Source organism: Cydia fagiglandana, chromosome 16 (assembly GCF_963556715.1).
Source record: "Cydia fagiglandana chromosome 16, ilCydFagi1.1, whole genome shotgun sequence".
NCBI lineage: Eukaryota > Metazoa > Arthropoda > Insecta > Lepidoptera > Tortricidae > Cydia > Cydia fagiglandana.
The window spans coordinates 6,862,316-6,880,530 of record NC_085947.1 but is presented as its reverse complement, the minus strand read 5'-3'; the positions used below and the strand labels follow the sequence as shown (position 1 = coordinate 6,880,530).

At 36.7% G+C, this 18,215-nt stretch overlaps 3 protein-coding genes across 3 annotated transcripts; 1 reads left to right on the top strand and 2 right to left on the bottom strand.

Moving 5' to 3' along the window:
- Positions 1-1,852: 1,852 nt before the first annotated feature.
- On the top strand, positions 1,853-2,370 carry LOC134671855 (allergen Tha p 1-like). Its single transcript, XM_063529709.1, has one exon. It carries the CDS (start codon positions 1,859-1,861, stop codon positions 2,264-2,266), a length of 408 nt encoding a protein of 135 aa, XP_063385779.1. The 5' UTR covers positions 1,853-1,858; the 3' UTR covers positions 2,267-2,370.
- Positions 2,371-7,916: 5,546 nt separating this feature from the next.
- Positions 7,917-9,857, bottom strand: LOC134671861 (ejaculatory bulb-specific protein 3-like). The gene is made up of 3 exons (XM_063529717.1): positions 9,724-9,857; positions 8,916-9,101; positions 7,917-8,122 (listed from the first exon to the last, which is right to left on the bottom strand). The coding sequence occupies exons 2-3, from the start codon at positions 9,094-9,096 to the stop codon at positions 7,932-7,934; spliced, it is 372 nt and encodes a 123-aa protein (XP_063385787.1). The 5' UTR covers positions 9,097-9,101; positions 9,724-9,857; the 3' UTR covers positions 7,917-7,931.
- A 1,482-nt stretch (positions 9,858-11,339) lies between these two features.
- LOC134671862 (ejaculatory bulb-specific protein 3-like) lies at positions 11,340-14,846 on the bottom strand. Its single transcript, XM_063529718.1, has 3 exons — positions 14,674-14,846; positions 13,487-13,689; positions 11,340-12,993 (listed from the first exon to the last, which is right to left on the bottom strand). Exons 2-3 carry the CDS (start codon positions 13,668-13,670, stop codon positions 12,806-12,808), a joined length of 372 nt encoding a protein of 123 aa, XP_063385788.1. The 5' UTR covers positions 13,671-13,689; positions 14,674-14,846; the 3' UTR covers positions 11,340-12,805.
- Between the last annotated feature and the right edge of the window lie 3,369 nt (positions 14,847-18,215).

The window sequence follows — 18,215 nt, the reverse complement described above, 5'->3', positions numbered from 1 at the left end:
AACTTGATAAGTACGAGTACCTAGCATAATACCCACTCAGTAACAAGTTTGCATTGATCAGATATTCTCATCATTTTCCGCAAGACTAGCTGCATTTTTTATAATTGTCTAATTAACCTGTGATTTTAATGAGCTAATGATAAAATAACCTTAGTGTTTTAATCTTTGAGAAATAGTAATGATTCTACCTAATGATAACTTTGACAACCTAATTCAATGTCTTGTGTCATGTCTTGACAAAACTTTTTTTGAATTGGACTATGACCGCAATACCTTAAGCTTCTAGTTTAGCTTTATATCTTTTTACCAAATTGTTTGGTGCTTTCTACGCATACGTTTCGGGAATAATGTTAAACACCTAATTTACCTTTAATCATCATCATCATCATCTCAGTCATAAGACGTCCACTGCTGAACATAGGCCTCCCCCTTGATAATGCTTACCTTTAATAATGTTTCACAATTTACACATCATGCATTTAATCAGGATCGGGAGTTTAAGCAATGGGGTTGGCAACTGCCAAAGGTTTGCATAGATGGCGCCATCATAGCTTGCCCCTTTTTCTATGAGATTTGGATTAAAGGGCTGGCATCCATGGTATTAAAAAAAACAAAAATTTGACATAATTCTAGGGATTGACAGGGCAAGCTATGATGGCGCCATCTGCTAAAAACTTCCACCGGCCAACCCCATTGAATAAATTCAATATTTTGATAGTAATGGTTACTTAGCGTGCACTGTAGGTATGGAAATCCACAACACGTCATCTAACTACGTTTCCACATTTCATTGACAGTGGCCAGTACCTAATTAACAGAGCACGTGTCATTACACGTCACTATGCTCTTGACCACCATTCCTAGCTTTCCTTGTATGTGCATTTCAAAACCCATTCAATTATATACCTTGTTTTCACACAATAAAGGTTCACATTCGAAGCAACTCTCAAATTGATATGTGGTGGGTTTGGTAAAATGCAGCCGTGTGAGTCTAAATAACAGTTCGCAACGTATCATCTACTTGTTCACAACATAGTAGACTAGATGTTGACAAAGATCATATTGCAAAAGCAAGGACTATCATATACTTAAAGATAGCTTGATACATGTTTTGATTTTCCACTATAGGCCTTGTATAAGGCTATGTTTCCAATTCATATATCTTAGTGATGTGTCATTCTAGTGCATAGTGAGTAGGTAGTGAGTAGGTATGCCTTAAGTAAATTATCTGGTGAAAACTGCACTTTGGTCGGGAATCATACAAAGTTATTTTTTATCAAGAATATTGTCAGTTTTAGTATACTTTTGAAGCAGCTTAAAACATTCAAGCGATTCATAACATTTTCCAGTCTCCATTGTAATTAAACATACGATATATAGTCATACAGTATTTATTATATCCGTCTAGAACAATGGACAATAGGCAATCACCACCATTAAGCATTAACACCTATTATACAGCCGTACGTAGAGATAATACAAGGATTCTCATTTTTGCCGGTAGACGGCGGCCATCTTCCCATGAATTGTTTAATGTGAGAGATTGTTTTTTATAGTTGATCACCTGTAACAATCTCCGTGGTTCCGAATATCGCGAATTTATTGTGGTATCAGTTTGGTGACTTTAACTCTTCGTTATCCAGTTCAATTTTATAATCGGCTTTGAAATGAGACCTGTCATACTCGTACTACATATACTTAAAGGACAATTTTATTTTGGATTTTGCAGTAATATAATTCATGATCATAAGTACTTTCAATCCTCTCCCTTATTTTTTTCCAGTAGCTATTTGCCAAATTTTCCGTTGACATCAGTCAAATAAAATGTAAAATCATGTGTAAGTTGATAATAATCGGAATGCTCTTTTTATTTCCAGAAACAATGAAGCTTCTAATAGCGATTGCACTAGCGTGCATCGTTGGCCTAGCCTACGGCCGGCCTCAAGGCAAGTACACCAGCAAATGGGACAACATCAACGTCGACGAGATCCTGGAGTCCCAACGACTCCTAAAGGCCTACACCGACTGCCTCATGGACAGGGGCCGCTGTACTCCAGACGCCAAAGCCTTGAAGGAAACCCTTCCTGACGCCTTAGAGAATGAATGCTCCAAGTGCACTGAGAAGCAAAAGCAGGGATCTGATAAAATCATTAGGAATCTCGTCAATAAGCATCCTGACATTTGGAAGGAACTGTCAGGCAAGTTTGATCCTGACAACAAGTACTCTGAGAAATACAAGGACAAACTGGAGAAGGTCAAGCAGTAAATATAATCTTTCTGAGTCATGGTGACAGTCCTCGAGGTACGAAGTTGATGAGCGTTTGATTTGGTGGCGATTTTTTGTACATTTTAATAAACGTCATTGTACCTTAGTTTTGAAGTTTTTGTTTTAGTGACTGGTTTAATAATAGTAAAAATGGAATTCCCAAGTGATGCCATATAGTGGAAATGGTACACTACAAAAAAACGAAGAATACGGCTTTTGCTGAACCAAAGATTTCCTTTGGCAGGATTGATCTTTGGATCCCTAAGATAGGTTTACGAAGTGGATCCACCTGAATTTTTCATGCAGGTGGGGGGAGGGGGGTTTTTAGCCTTAACAAAGTCTGAGGTTAATAACTGCGTAGGGTTTAGGTATACAAGTCAAGTTTGGTATCATTTTCGATTAAATCGAATGTCTAAATGTCAGTTCTGAAATAATATTTAGGTCAATAGATAGTAAAAAAAAAAATCTATATATATAAATGCAAGTGTCCTGCCTGACTGACTGACTGACTGATTCATCAACGCAGAGCCGAAACTATATACAAAAGCCAGAAAGTTGAAATTTGCACACCAGATTACATTTATAAAGTGTACAAGAGATAAGAAGCGATTTTGACAAATTCAACCCCTAAGGGGGTTAAAAAGGGGATGAAAGTTTGTATGGGGTTAAAGTTTTCTTTTAAGCTAGGAATTTGAAACTTCGTAAAAAGATATATTATTAAAATACAAGAAAACTAATTTCAGCGTTTTTGAAAATTCATCCCCTAAGGTGGTGAGAAAGGGGTTGAAAGTTTGTATGAAGATCAGATATTTTGTGAGTGTGGAACTTGAATCTTTGTATAAGGGCATACCTATTATTAGAATATAAGAAAAGTAATTTCAGCAACCAACATCAAAATCCACTTGACTTAAAACTTCATACAACTTGCTAAAAAAGAAAAGTAATTTCAACATTGCTTGGATATGAAAATTATAGGTGGGTGAATATCCCAAGCAATAAAATTTGATGGCAAGACTGAAAACGCTGGTGCAGAAAGTCAAAATAGTCATATACTATTTTTTTTGGAAACATCTCTTAGCTATCGACCTTGGGCAATAAATAATATGAAAATATTAAATAATTTAATCATTGAAAAAAATATATAAAGGCCCAATTTTTCATTCAGGTGGGTTGTCCGGAACCCAGTTATTCTTGTTTAATGCCGCATAACTCTAAAACTACACAAGATATCAAATTAGTTTTTAGTTCATTATAATACCATATCAATAAAGAACCCTTTAAAATATCACTTGCTTACTAACTCTTTAATAAACCCCCTTATTATGCGTAAAGAAATTTGTCCGGCAAAATAATCCTTATTACCGCGGACAAATTTCATCGACGTTTATCGGCTAAGTTTGACTTCGTATGCCCCCTCGCCTCCTGCGCACTTTGAGAGTCGGTTGTGCCGCGGCTCTCACCGCAAGAAGACGTCGACGTGATGCCGAATAGAACCGCTACACACGTGAATCATGTCATTTCGATGTTACGGGGACAAAAAAAATATCATTCCGGAGTTTGCTATATGTTTTTTGTTTCATATTTGTTATTTTTCAAATATTTACAGATCGTGTATTTTGTACTTGTGAGTTTAAATGTCGCTATAGTTAAAGAATGTGGCATTTAGTTATTTTTTTATAATTTTATTTCACCTCGGTTTATCATTCCACCAATTTCATTCCGGTGATTTCGGTGTAGTAAAATGGCTTTAATACCCACCAGAATGAAAATAACACCGGAATGATATCAAAAGTAGCTTCACTTTTGTGTTTAAGTATTATTTGGGGGCACTGCCATGCCCCCGCCAAGTCCGACAAAATAAGATTCCGGCTGTACCATCTTTTTCTACAAGCCATTAAACCTCATGTCGTTTTATGATGGGTAAAGCTAGACCCCTGAATTTGTGGTTACAAAATAGGCATTAACATTAATTGGGAGTTTCTCGGTAAACTGGTAAACACCTGTCTTTGGCAAATTTTGACAAAATTACTCAAAGTAGGTAATTATTAATCAAAACTATTTTTCGAAAAACACTTCAGTGATGTTTATAGTACCATTCTTTTTTTTTCAAATGTTACTTCATTTATTTATTATAATTTTTTTAAGAGTCCGTAGTTGAAATTTCGCGATTTCGACCAACTTTGATGTGAGATTTATTTACTTTTAGAATTCCACGAATAAAAAAAATCACGAATGAAGAGCAAAGAACAAAAAAGAATGAGTATGAAAGGAGACGTAAAGAAAAGATAAGAAATGATCCTATATTAAGTGAACGATACCGGCAGAAAGAAAGGGAGAGATATGCAAGAAGAAAAAGAGAAGGGTTGCTTCCAAGAAGTAAACTGGACCCCCGCAGTCTTCAAATTTTACGAAACAAAAACAGAATTAGTGCTAAAGCTTATTATAGGAGAAAAAAGCAAAGACCGCTGCAAAACGTATTGATCCCTCAAACGATAACGTTCTATTAGCTCCACAAAATTTAATTGAAAGGGAAAACTCTGATAATGGTGAAACGCAACAGCTAAGAGGACAGACAAGACATTTCAACCGTGAAGTTGATCAACAAGAATTAAGCGGATCCCAGCCTGACTTGCAAATCAATACATCAATGTCAAGTGATCGGGTTCTACGGTCAATACGGTTAAATGTTTCTGTCGCCGATGTGGAGTCTGAAATTCCGACGTTTTTTCTGCGATCAAGCAGTCTGCAGCACTCCGCACCAAGATCACCTTGTGGCACGCCAAGTATAAGTAGTATAGCGTCTTCAGAATTAAAACGAGATCTCCAGGCTAAATTAAGAAAATATCAAAGATTGAAGTCAAAGCAAGTTACGGATTTGAGGAAGAAGGTGGCCAAAATTGCTAAAGAAAATGAAATATATAAAAAAAGGTATAAAAGACTAAGCCAATTAGTAAAACATTCTCCAAAAAACTATGCCCCTTGTTCAAAATGATTCGTGTTCACCTATTAAGAGTAATACAGATCACAAGCACAAAAAAATTCGATCCATAGTTCTGAAATTTTATGAAGATGATGAAAACTCAACTATCTGCCCAGGAAAAAAGGATACTGTGACCAAAGCAGGGGTAAAAAAACAAAAAAAGATTACTGAATGCCACTGTAAAAGACTTATATTTAATTAATCTCGAGTAGAAGTACCATAAATTGTGCCCATAATTTAGTAAAAGTGGCACTTTTTAAAGAAATACTCGATATGCTAGATTGAACATGGGCATTCGAAATAAATTTTCGGTTAATTATTGAACTTGGCTGATTTAGGCAGTCCTTAGCATTTTTCTCATTTTAGTGTATAGATATCATTCCTGTGTTTATTTTTTTCATTCCGTTGGAAAAAATGTCATTCAGGTGGAGTGTTATATCATTCCTTTGCATACTTATCATTCACGTGCGAGTCATTTTTTTCATTGCGGTGGAAAAAATTCATTCAGGTGGAGTGTTATATCATTCCTGTGTATACTTATCATTCACGTGCGAGTCAATTTTTTTGATCTCCGATATATCTCAAAAGGCTTAATATATCAAGTGCTCTGTAAGAGGCTTATCAAAGAACAGTCTGAGGTGTCGATTGACATTAAAAGAAACATCGATGAAACGTAAATAAAGAATTACACCGGAATGACACAAAAAACTAGTACTGTTGAAATTGACCCAGGTACTAAAGATGTAAAATGTTGAAGATAACATTCCACGCGGACGAAGTCGCGGGCAACAGCTAGTTGTAATATGAATTTTAAATAATACGCAATTCTATTTAGGTATGTAGTTATATACCACATTGCCTCGCACTCGCACTGATTGGGCTTTGCAGTGCCGCAAAGAATAAGGCTTTACAGAATAAGAATATCCCCCCCACAAGAGATGCTCTTAAAATGCATACACTTAGGGCAGCCTACCAAGCAGGTTATATATGGGGACAATAGGGTGGTTCAAAAAACATTTTTTTTTATTTTCCGACGGGCCACCCCCTTATTTTGTTACACTTATTATGCTGATAAAATACACCAAGTTTCGTAATTTTATCTCAACTACAAGGGGGTGCTCAACCACTTTGAAAATTTTGTATGTTGTATGAAAACCAAAAAAAACAAGTATTTATTATTCAAAATTTTATTTAAGTATCTGTTTTCACATTATTTGCACATGTGATTTATAAGTTTTTAAGTAGAAAAACATTTTTATTTCAATTTTTTATAATTTTTCAAAAGTAAGATTTTTTGAATTTCACCTAAAAAAATCATAAAAAATAGAAATAAAAATGGTTTTTCACCAAATAACTTTTAAATCACACTTTCAAATAATGTGAAAACTACTACTTACATAAAACTCAAAAAAATAATAACTTAATTTTTTTGGATTTCATACAACTTTGAAAAATTTCAAAGTGTTTGAGCACCCCCTTGTAGTTGAGATAAGATTACAAAACTTGGCATATTTAGTCAACAGAACAAGTGTAACAAAATGAGAGGGTGGCGCTTCTTCTAGCTAGAGTTTGAATTTTTCCCATACAAACGTGAACCACCCTCTTTTGACTCCTCACCCGACATTCCCTCCCCATCAAACTGGGGATGGACTGAAAAGGAAGCACAATGGCAGCCAATACGGACAACCCAGCACAGTAGCTGGGATGCGGCGCGAGAGCTGGTAAAATGTGGATGTAAGAACAGCTGTAGAGGCCGTTGTTCTTGTAGGCGAGAAGGAATGCCATGCACACTCTGCAAGACCTGTAATGGCAACTGCGATAATTCCAGGTATATTTATGTTCGAATAACTTTCGCTTTTAGTTTGCTTGCTTGTTTGTTTCTACTTTTTTGGGTAGTCATTGTTCTATATTTTTTACAGTGTAATGGACCGCGAAGCACTCATCGAAGATGATTAGAATTGGATCCAGAGGTATTGGAGGACGAGGGCTAGGAATCATTGTGCCATTTTTTTATATTTTTTGTGTTAGATTTTTTTTAAATAAATACTCTAATGTTTACTTTTTTATTTTATTTTACGTAGTTTAACATCTTTATCGTGCAAATATGAGTCCTAAAATGAATTTGGCATCCTTAAGTCATACGAATATGGTACCAAACTTGGAATAGTAGCATAATTAATGCCTCTATAAAGATTGAGACCCTATTTTCCTCCAGAGCAGAAGCTGCCAAAACCTCAAAAAACTAACATCAAAAATCGCGGTGGCTCCACTTCTTAAATCCATCCTTAGGCCTTAAGGACCAATCCTACCAAAGGAAATCTTTGGTTCAGCAATAGCCGTATAATTTACCGTACAGATGCAACTAATAACACGTTTACTTTAGTTACTATTTAATCCCTATTACAGACAATCATCTTTGTGACGTATTTATTTAAATTGTGAAATTGTAACATCCGTTTATGATTGAAGCATTTATTGTGCCGAACGATTGAAGGCTTAAACTTATACCTACAGTCCTACATATAAGTACATAATGTTGACGTCATAGTCAATTGGAATGTTTTCTAAAACACTGTGTCGTGAAAATTCCATACAAAGATAAATAAAAACCTTTTCATATTTCACCAATACTTTGGTCACACTGGTGTCAATAGTTAATTAAACAAACTATGAGCTTCGTAAAATTTATTTTCTACTTTCAGCCAGAAATTTATCAAAGTCTTCCTTGTGTTTGTTTTCCGGATCAAACTTTGCGGTCAGCGCCTTCCAAGACTCCGGGTGTCGCTCCATGATGGCTTTGATGACTTGCCTTATCAGCTGCTTTTGTTTTGGTGTGCATTTGCCGCATATGGTCTCAAGGGCTTCGGGGATTACTTCTGAAATTTGAAAAATAAGTTCAATATTATTGCATTGCATTGCATATATTAACTACTGCAATGTCCTGCCTCCAGTGTCCAGCACTAAGCTAGCTAGTAAATCATAGAGTAACATATGCTGTGCCTAAAACTGTTTTTTGACAAGTTTTCACACACAATAAAATATGACATTGATGCATCAAGGCGGTTTGTTAACAAGGGCCTACCGAGATACGCGAAATCGAAATTTAGTTATCTGCCTCTTTATCGCTCGAATATGCAAGAGTGATAGAGAGGTTAGATAACGAATTTTAGATCTTCTTGTTTTGCCGTAGACCGTAGATTGTGATGGATAGTGGTAGTGGCGCCTCCTATGCATCAGAGTTTTGCAAAATATTCCCTATTATTCCTTGCTAGATCCAGGCCTCTTTATTAGAAGCCTTCAGTACTAAGTGGTAGTAAACAACGATTTCTGGGTATCCAGTTATTATTTAGATATTCCTACGAACATATTAGGTTAATTTTACTCCTTACATTGGTTTCGACAAATATAATATTAAATTAAACTGTAGCCACCCAAATGTAGCCACCTTTATAGTAAATGAAAACAAATGCCAAGACAAATGCACTGATTTCTCATTAGAAAGATTCAAAATAAATAGTTATCTACTGCAACTACTACTATTTGCAACTCAGTACTTGAGTAGTGGTGTCTGCGTGGTCGGAAAATATTTTAAAAGTAAAATTGGCGTCTTCTAACTCTTTGTATATGCTTCATAATGCGCAGTCACTATAATGTATGAGTGAAACTCACTTTTAAAGTCTTTCGCGTCGGGAGTGCAAGGACCCTGGTCGAGGAAGCACTTGGTGTAGCTCAGCAGGATCCTGTCATTCTCCAGCAGGGGTTGGATGTCGAAGTCGTCGTATTTAGAGCTGTAGAAGTCAGCCGTGGCCATCGACAGCGCAGTCACTAAGATTAAGCTTGATAACAACATTTTAGCTGAAATGATTATTGATCATAATTATGGGGGTCTTTTAAAATTGCGATTGTTTCCCCCGCCTTCTCATTTTAGCGTGTATTCCAATTGTATCCTTAAAAAATCCGACCGAATTCAAGAATTGGCGTAGATACTGGTATTTACAAAAGCAGAGGCACTGGCAATTTTTTAATTCTAGTTTCAAGAAACTCATTGACCCAATCCGGGGTTTCGTTCTGTTATTATGTCTTATAAGGCTTGGTCATATTATGAATTGGATATATTTTGACGATATTAGTATAAAATACTAGGAAATACTATTATTATTCGTTATATCATGAAGATCTATGTTTATTTAAGCTTTATTTCCCAACACTATCATACAGACGGACGGACAGTGTAAACTTAATATCAGGGTCTAAATTGTTACCTTTCTGGCATGGAACCCTGAAAGTACAAGGCGTCCTTACCATCTTTGGCATTCTGTATATAACTAGGTAGTGGGTGAGATGGGTAGGATGGGTGAGACAGTCACTCCCTAATAATCTTATAGGTACTTGGGTGTTGCCCTTGTGGATCCAGAGCTCCTTAAGAGTTTCATTAGGTGTTTTCCCCTAAATTTAAAAAAACAATGTATATATTTACCTTCTAAAGATCCGATACAAACATCCTCTAAAACAAACTGAACACTAACTGCAATGATTAGATTTCAAGATAAAACTTAATCTTCAAGTTAATATACGAAGACTGTATGAAGCAGTACCACATCCTCTATTTATATGGCCTGTTGTCATTGTACATAAATGGGCATTAAGCAAACAACCCAACAATTATTATGTTCGGATCGTGTATGTAATTTTAATGTACGTAAGTATACGACGGTTCCTTTACCGCATTATGTGTTATGAGTTGTAAATGTGTACTTAATGCTTAAGTAAGTACGCAGTATGCTATGTGGAAGACAAGAAGCTATTGATACATTAGAATTACTAATTGAATTAAAATTTAGAACAATTTGCTTCCAAGTAATTTAAAAAAAAACTTTTTCGTGAAACAGAGATATTATGATATTATATTAAATATATAGCCGTCAATGCGGGAGCACCCGTTGAACCTCGGAACGTCGTTATGGAGTGAAAGATGTCGAGCTATCTTCGACTAAAAATACGTGACGTGACGTGAGTGACTTGTTTTAATATATATTTGTAAAGTAGCCTGATTGCCCTGATTTGCTCTCTCTTCTCCAGAGTAGTTAATATCCTGAAGTATCAATATTTCAATATATAGCTTTGAGGTTTCAGTGCAATACCTAGGAGTAAATAAGTGACTTGATTCGTTATCTGAAAATGGCTTAAAGGATGACTCACGCTAGACCGAGCCGGTGAGGATCGGAGCTTCGGCGATTCGTTTTCTATGGAAAACACCACGTGATCACCGATCAGCCGTCATAGAAAATGACTAGCCTGAGTCATCCTTAATACGTGGCTCTGAAATTTAGCTAGCTAATGTCATCATCATCATCATCATCTCAGCCTTTTATAGACGTCCACTGCTGAACATAGGCCTCCCACTTGGACCTCCATACGTGCCGGTTGGAAGCGACCCGCATCCAGTGTCTTCCGGCGACCTTAACAAGGTCGTCTGTCCATCTTGTGGGTGGACGTCCTACGCTGCGCTTGCTAGTCCGTGGTCTCCACTCGAGCATTTTTCGACCCCATCGGCCATCTCTGCGTGCAATGTGGCCTGCCCATTGCCACGTCAGCTTGCTAAAGCGGTGGGATATGTCGGTGACATTAGTTCGTCTACGGATCTCCTCATTTCTGATTCGATGAAACTCCGAGCATACTCTCTCCATAGCTCATGCATGCATAGCTAATGTACCCACTAGCAATTCCTCACAATTCATCTCATCTCAGCATCTGCATCTCCGGCTTATAATATTTTTGAATATTCCTAAATCTTGAATTTTAAATTGTCAAGTAGGATTTTTTCTTCTTCAGCGATGCTATACTTACTACAAAACATTCGTATGGATACGTGAGGGCATTTAAACGGCCGCCAGGTATCGCATGTAGAATTGTATTATTTATTAACGTAATAGTAGTAATGGTTGTAATAGAAATGATAAAACCTGCATTACCTGTTAAGGGATCACTGGGCAGTCGGGAGGGTCGGGTACCTCCTTGTAAGTGAGGACTTATTACAAAGGGGTCCCGACTGTCAAATGACCCCCTACCTCCCCTATTTAATAAACACATCCAAAATTTAAAATCATTTATTTTTAATAAAATCTTATCTTACAATAATCTTATTTCTAAAACATAAATAAATTATGACTTAAATTACTATTAAATGCACACTCTGAGCTATACAGTCATTAAATAATGCATATAAAATAATCCATAAGCATTTTAAACATTTTAAATTCAATTTTCAATGAAGTTTTATTGAGTACTCGTCGATGACAATAACAACTACACATAATATAATAATGATATCTAGTCAAAGGAACATTAAACTAGTTCTAGAGTTATTAGGATGTTAGTTCAATAAATAAGTTCAACAACAAGTAAATTTACTGAAAATTTAGTAAACCTAATTTTTCTTGACAATTAATTGTTTACCATGTATGAATTCCTTAACTTAATACGCTTCAACATATTTAAAGTATAAAAAATTGTAAAGATATTAGACTACCTACTCTCAGTAGCTTTTATTATTATGAATACTATTTTTAATTTGATTGTTTAGCAAAACTTATCCACAAGAACAGAGTTAGACTACTAAAAGAGCTTAGAACATATAATAACAGTTCCAATTCCGTATAGTTAGAATAAATATACTTTGTATAAATAAAAATCTGTCATGATATGTACCTACTTTAACCTTCGCAAAAATAATAGCAAAACACAATAAATACAAATACTGTTACTCGGTTTGGAAAATATTAAATAACCTACGTTCCTATGAATTAACGGATATTCAAACATAAAATACCGTTATATTAATAGCACCAAAACAGCTTGAATAAAAACAAGAAGACAAGTTTGTTCCACTTTCACATTGAATGACGGATATCCGTAAAATTTTGCATACAATGAGACCATAGAAAATACTACCTACGCGTAAAAGACACCACTGACGATGTCAGCAAGATTCAAAATTGGAACCAACATGTGCAGAGTTCAGTTTATCCAGTATAACATTTTCACTGGAGGCAAGTAAAATGTCAGTAATAGCTGACTATTATTGAACAGCGCCCCTTAGGCCCACTTGCACCATTCACTAACCCGGGGTTAACCGTTTAAAACTGGAGTTACTATGGTTAACAGTACAATTTCACACTGGGTTAATGGTTTAGCCGGTTAACCCCGGTTTAGTGGGATGGTGCAAATGGCGCCAAATCGATCTTTGTTAAGAGCGGTTCCTTTTTACTTTAGAGTTGATCAGTTTATAACATGGCAAACCTGCAGCGGTATCTTGGTCGCGTTTTATCACCTGTTATGTCATGCGTCACTTTCACACTTACATACTTGTTAGAACGTGACAGACATGGTGACAAACGATAAAGAGCCCGCCATCTTAGCCCTGTTGCAAGATGTAGCCACCGCGCGTACTGGCCGGTGATAAAATGTATGCCTTTATCACTCGTCTTTTGTTTTTGCTGGTAAAATTTTCTAGAGAATTTGCCATGTTACAAGTTCTTTACCAGATTTTATTGCTTTTATTAGTTGCCAGTGACCAGGAACTTATAAAGGTCGTCCCGGTTGGAGCGGTCAGGGTCGTACTTATCCAGCAGATCGTTGAAACGCGGCTCGCTCTTGGCCCTGATGCCGAGGAGCAGCGTGCGCACGATCACCTTCTGTTTGGGTGAGCAGCGCGCGCATGCAGTGGACAGCGTCTCGGGGAGCACTCCTGGAACAATGGATACTACATTCAGAAAATGGATCAAGAAACAAGAGTGTGAATGTTCTCTCTAAATCACAAAAAATATCATGTCTTTATTTTCCATAACTTTATTAATTAATAATTAAGCACATCTTAGATCTCTTCCACCGTTTAACTATGTACTTATATTGGATAATTAAAACTGGCTAAGAGCATTTTGGGCTTTACTCAGTGTAGGGTTCCGAGTTACCCATCCATCACAACAAGCTGCCTCGAACGTAGGCTATTAGTGGGTATCATGTACGTAACATCCAAACCGGAGTATCGTCGCAAAACTTGTGCCTACTTATTTTTACTAAGAAGGTAGACTATTTGAAAAAGCTCGAAAACGGCTTAAATGATCCAGTTTGCTCAAGTTTTCATTGGAACTATTTATTTACTAAGCTTTACTTTCATGATATTTTTCATAGTTCTAAAACTATAGGTCTAAACCCATGATTCAAAAGTTAGGAAAACTTACTTTTGAAGTTTCTTCCATCCTTAGTGCAAGGTCCTTTGTCCATAACACACTTGTAGTAGGCGAGCAGCACTCGCTCGTTCTGGACGATGGAGTCAGCGTTGACGTTGTCATAGCGGTTGTAGTACTGCTGCTGGGCACAACAGGTCGCCACCACCGTTAGCACGAGGAAGAGTAAATGCTTCATGTTTATGATTGCCTGGTACCTGGAGATGGAATTTGTTGTTTGTTGGTTTATTGATTTCTCGTTTGCGGGTCAGTATTTATATAAAATCATTAAAATTACCACAACTTTTGCATTTACTACGGTTTTTTCTATTTATAGAATTTACAATAAATCCCAATAATAATTCCTATGAAATTTTACAGAGCTTACAAGAATACCTACTTGTAACACTGTGAATGCATTCTGAGCATTGTTGGAAATAGTGATTCTAAAATACAATTTTAAGTAAGGACTGTTTATAATTATTATAAATATAACAAAATACGATAAACGCAAAAGCTTCCAAAGTCATGTAGGTACTAATTGAGGGTTTTTTTTTAATATCGTCTGTCGTCATACGTTGTAGTATTTTGCCATTACCGAAATTTAAAAATTAGCAAATCTTAAACTTTAAATTGAATTTTGAAGCTGACTCTTTAATAAGTTACCAACTTAAGTTATAAATTGACTCGTTGGTAAGTACATACTTCGATTTCACATAACAAAAATACTTATTCGTAAACTTAGGGTATCATATTTTTATTTTCAGTCAAAAGGATTGACTAATAGGTACGGAAATGTAACTTAGTAACTTATACACCTGAAACTAGTCTACGACTTACGGCACCAATTATTTCCGCAAGTCGCTTAGGCTTACGAGGCAAAGAAACATAAAAAAATATACATGCACACACTCAAAAATGGTGGGTAAATCGACACTATTTGTAATATTCACACTGGCATTAAACTTCGTCAACACATTTACTGTTACGCTTTCACAGTCCACAAATCACTTTCTAAACGAAAAAAATAATACAATTTGTTTACACGAGCCCATCCAACTAAGCCAATCCAACTTTGGCCGCTTCTTAAAAACAAACCTATTGATCAATCGAAGATTTCAGTTAATTTTGATGGAACTAATGTCTAAGTGGATGGTTTTAGTTACTGGCTTCGTGTAAATGGTCAATAAGAGAGTACTCACTGGGATCGAGTCCTGTCGGCGAGTGGCGGTGAGTGGAGGTGCACATTTCTAAAACCAGTCTTGAGAGGTCGACGTAACGGGACGCATACAAAGCACGCCCCAGGCGAGGAGAAGATACGCGAAGATTGTCCACTTTTTACGTGGTTAAAGAGACTCCTCACTAATTCTACTGGGTGAATTTGGAGTCGTGGTACTGAATGTCAAAAAATGTATTAAGCCGGTCATACTGAACACGGTTTATGAGTAGGTACCTACCATGGGACAAAATAAAATACGATACCAAATTGATTTCATTTTTACTGACCTTACAAATATACCTAGATTACCTAGTTAAGTAGGTAGTTACATACTTACTAGTGCAATGCTCTAAACCGTACAAACTGGCCCTAAATTACGTTGACAATTTTTAGGGTTCCGTACCCAAAGGGTAAAACGGGACCCTATTACTAAGACTTCGCTGTCCGTCCGTCCGTCCGTCCGTCCGTCCGTCTGTCACCAGGCTGTATCTCACGAACCGTGATAGATAGACAGTTGAAATTTTCACAGATGATATATTTCTGTTGCCGCTATAACAACAAATACTAAAAACAGAATAAAATAAAGATTTAAATGGGGCTCCCATACAACAAACGTGATTTTTGACCAAAGTTAAGCAACATCGGGCGTGGTCAGTACTTGGATGGGTGACCGTTTTTTTGCAATTTTTTTTTGTTTTTTTTTTTTTTTGCATTATGGTACGGAACCCTACGTGCGCGAGTCCGACTCGCACTTGCCCGGTTTTTTTGTACGAATAGTTTTCTTACTCGTACTTTAAATGTCTTTTACAAAATATCAATAAAAATGAACTACAATTATTTATAAGAAATAAAACATTATCTTCAAAATATTCATTCTCTTTTCATACCGAAACGTAACGATTTGTAAAAATTATTAATCAACAATATGCACATAAAAAATTATGTAGGTACCTATGTAGGTAGGTATTTTTGGGCCTCGCTGAATAAAGACTGAATACCGATACGTAATCTTTGCCACCGAAATGTTTGCGTGTTGTACAGAGGACTAACTGTGTCTTAACTATTCTGTGCCGAAGAAGAAAGCAGTTTAGTAGTATGTACGATAAAACGAGTGATTTACTCGTACTTGTCACTTTTTCCTTGACTCGTTGCGTTACTGGATTGTTGATTTCATTTTAGTAGTTCTAATGCAAGGCAAGACTTCTTTAAAATGATTGATCTGAAATAGCTACCGTAAAACGGGGTGAGTAGGTTTCGCGGGGAGAGATGGGTTATGAACAGAGCTCGGCGGGGGTGAGCTGTTTTCAGAGTTTGCACAACATGGACATGCCTTATAATTCGATGGTATATGTGGTGTAATTTAAAAACTAAAGAAATTATTTTATTTAGGCTGCCTTTCCGCTACGATCTTTACGTCGCCATTAAAACAAATGAATTTTATAGCAAGCTAGACAGTAAACCTCTTCAAATAATATGTATATCCATCCATAAGCTACTATTAAAGTTTATTTATACGTAAGGCATTGTCATTTTAGTTTAATTCTAATTAATAAAGTTTTATTTTAATATTTTTTCTAAGGTGTAATCTATATTAATATCTACACTTGACATAAGTGACGTCAAAATGGCTCACCCCTTCCGAGCTCTGGTTATGAATTTGGAGAGAAGGTTTGAGAGGGGGGTGAGAAGGGATTTTAAAGGCTACTGCTACAAAAATAATGTATTCCAATTTAAAAAGGGGCTATAGTAATACGCATAATAAAAAAAATCGATGCAACAACCTTCCAAAATCACCTTTGTATGAAAAACCCTCTCACCCCAAATACGAGGCACTACGGGGTGAGGTGGGTTTTCCTCTTTATCGTCAAAGTTATGAAATGGAACTATCCAAAATAAAATACAAACGTCCGAACCACTTATCATATACACTTATACACTATTCAGTTTTCACATGTAAAAATAAAATTTTATCGAGGTTTGAAAGTCAAATTTCACCCAACTCACCCCATTTTACGGTATTACTTGTTTGTGTTTCCTTGAAATAATTTAGCCCACTTTGCTATTGCAATGGCAACTAATTTCCATCGCAAATTTCGCGCGGCGCGCCATCGCCATTTTTTTTTCATCTATTTATCTAGCTTATTACCATTCGCTCTTCGATGAGCCTATAACAAAATAATATATGTAACGTTTCACGGCAAAAGGTACCTTATGGCGGCTGGCGCTTACGTTGCATAGCGCCGCAATAATATTGGAGTGGCGTTAATAATAGCGTAAGCGCCAACCGCCATAAGGTACCTTTTCCCGTGGGAGGTCACATATGCATGACATTAAAAATGATGCTAGTGTGCAAAATTTATCGAAGTATTGAAATACTTCACCGTTATTTGGTGCCAATATCCTTTTTTATTACTTACTAAAACCCGAATTCGTTTAACGGTTGTGCCCATAACTGGAGAAGGGTTTTGACCTTATGAGGTTAGGCGGAAACAAGGATGTGCAGATTTGTCCATGTCAAATACTAGTATATGTTTTATTTAATGCTGTCAGCACCGCTGCTTTCTGGGCATCCACTGTTTAGAGCACACACAAAACATCCTCCACTGAGCATAGTAGCTCTATCCCCTCTGCCACAATATAGGGTAGTTTTACTCCATTTTCGACTCGAAAGTGTCTTTGTGTGACGTCCGTGTCTTTAACGGACCAATCACGGGACTCGCTCACCTCGTCCTCCGCACCCCAGTATTTTTGGCAGCATCGGTTTCATGAAATAGTATATATAGTCTAGAGGATTCCTAGTCTATGGTTTAGGGTTTTAGAGGTACCTCGAGACGAGAGAAGAAGAAGATAGATGTTTTGTAGTTTTTGGGTAGGCTAGGTTGTATACTTAACACGTTCGCGGACGCTCAGTCACACCAGTTGGACACCTAAATTTTGTATGGAAATATTGGGACTGTTATAGCATTCCTGTCACTACAAATATATCTTTTAGGTTTGTATATGACGCGTAATGCTATGCAAGGCGGATGCTATGCAATCCGCGTCAATATGAAGTATATTTTTTATACGCTATGTGACAACAAATGCTATACAATTCGGATGCATAAGTATGTCTGTCACATGACGTAGTCAAGATGGGATTTTATATGACATCGCATGTTATAGCATTCATACATCGTGCTCGATGGACTTGATGGCTGAGACTTCTGACTTCCTAAGGGCGCGATTTTTGCTCTAAAGACTCATTTGCTGACCTCTTCAAACAATTTTCTTCTTCTGTTTTGTTCCCTCTTTGCTTATCATTGTAATATTGAGTCCATCTCATACATGCCCCATGCCAAGCACGTTCGCTGTTCATTCGACCTCAAATTATGTGATACTACCTACAAATTATGCGTTGGAGACCGGCTCTAATCTAAAGGCCCAGTCATGGGTCTCATAGCATGTTGTAGAGAGCCGAGTTGCAATGTTGAGCTCTCTTAAAATGAGAGGTTTGTTCTTCTAGCTGTCCAAGGTATACGCAGC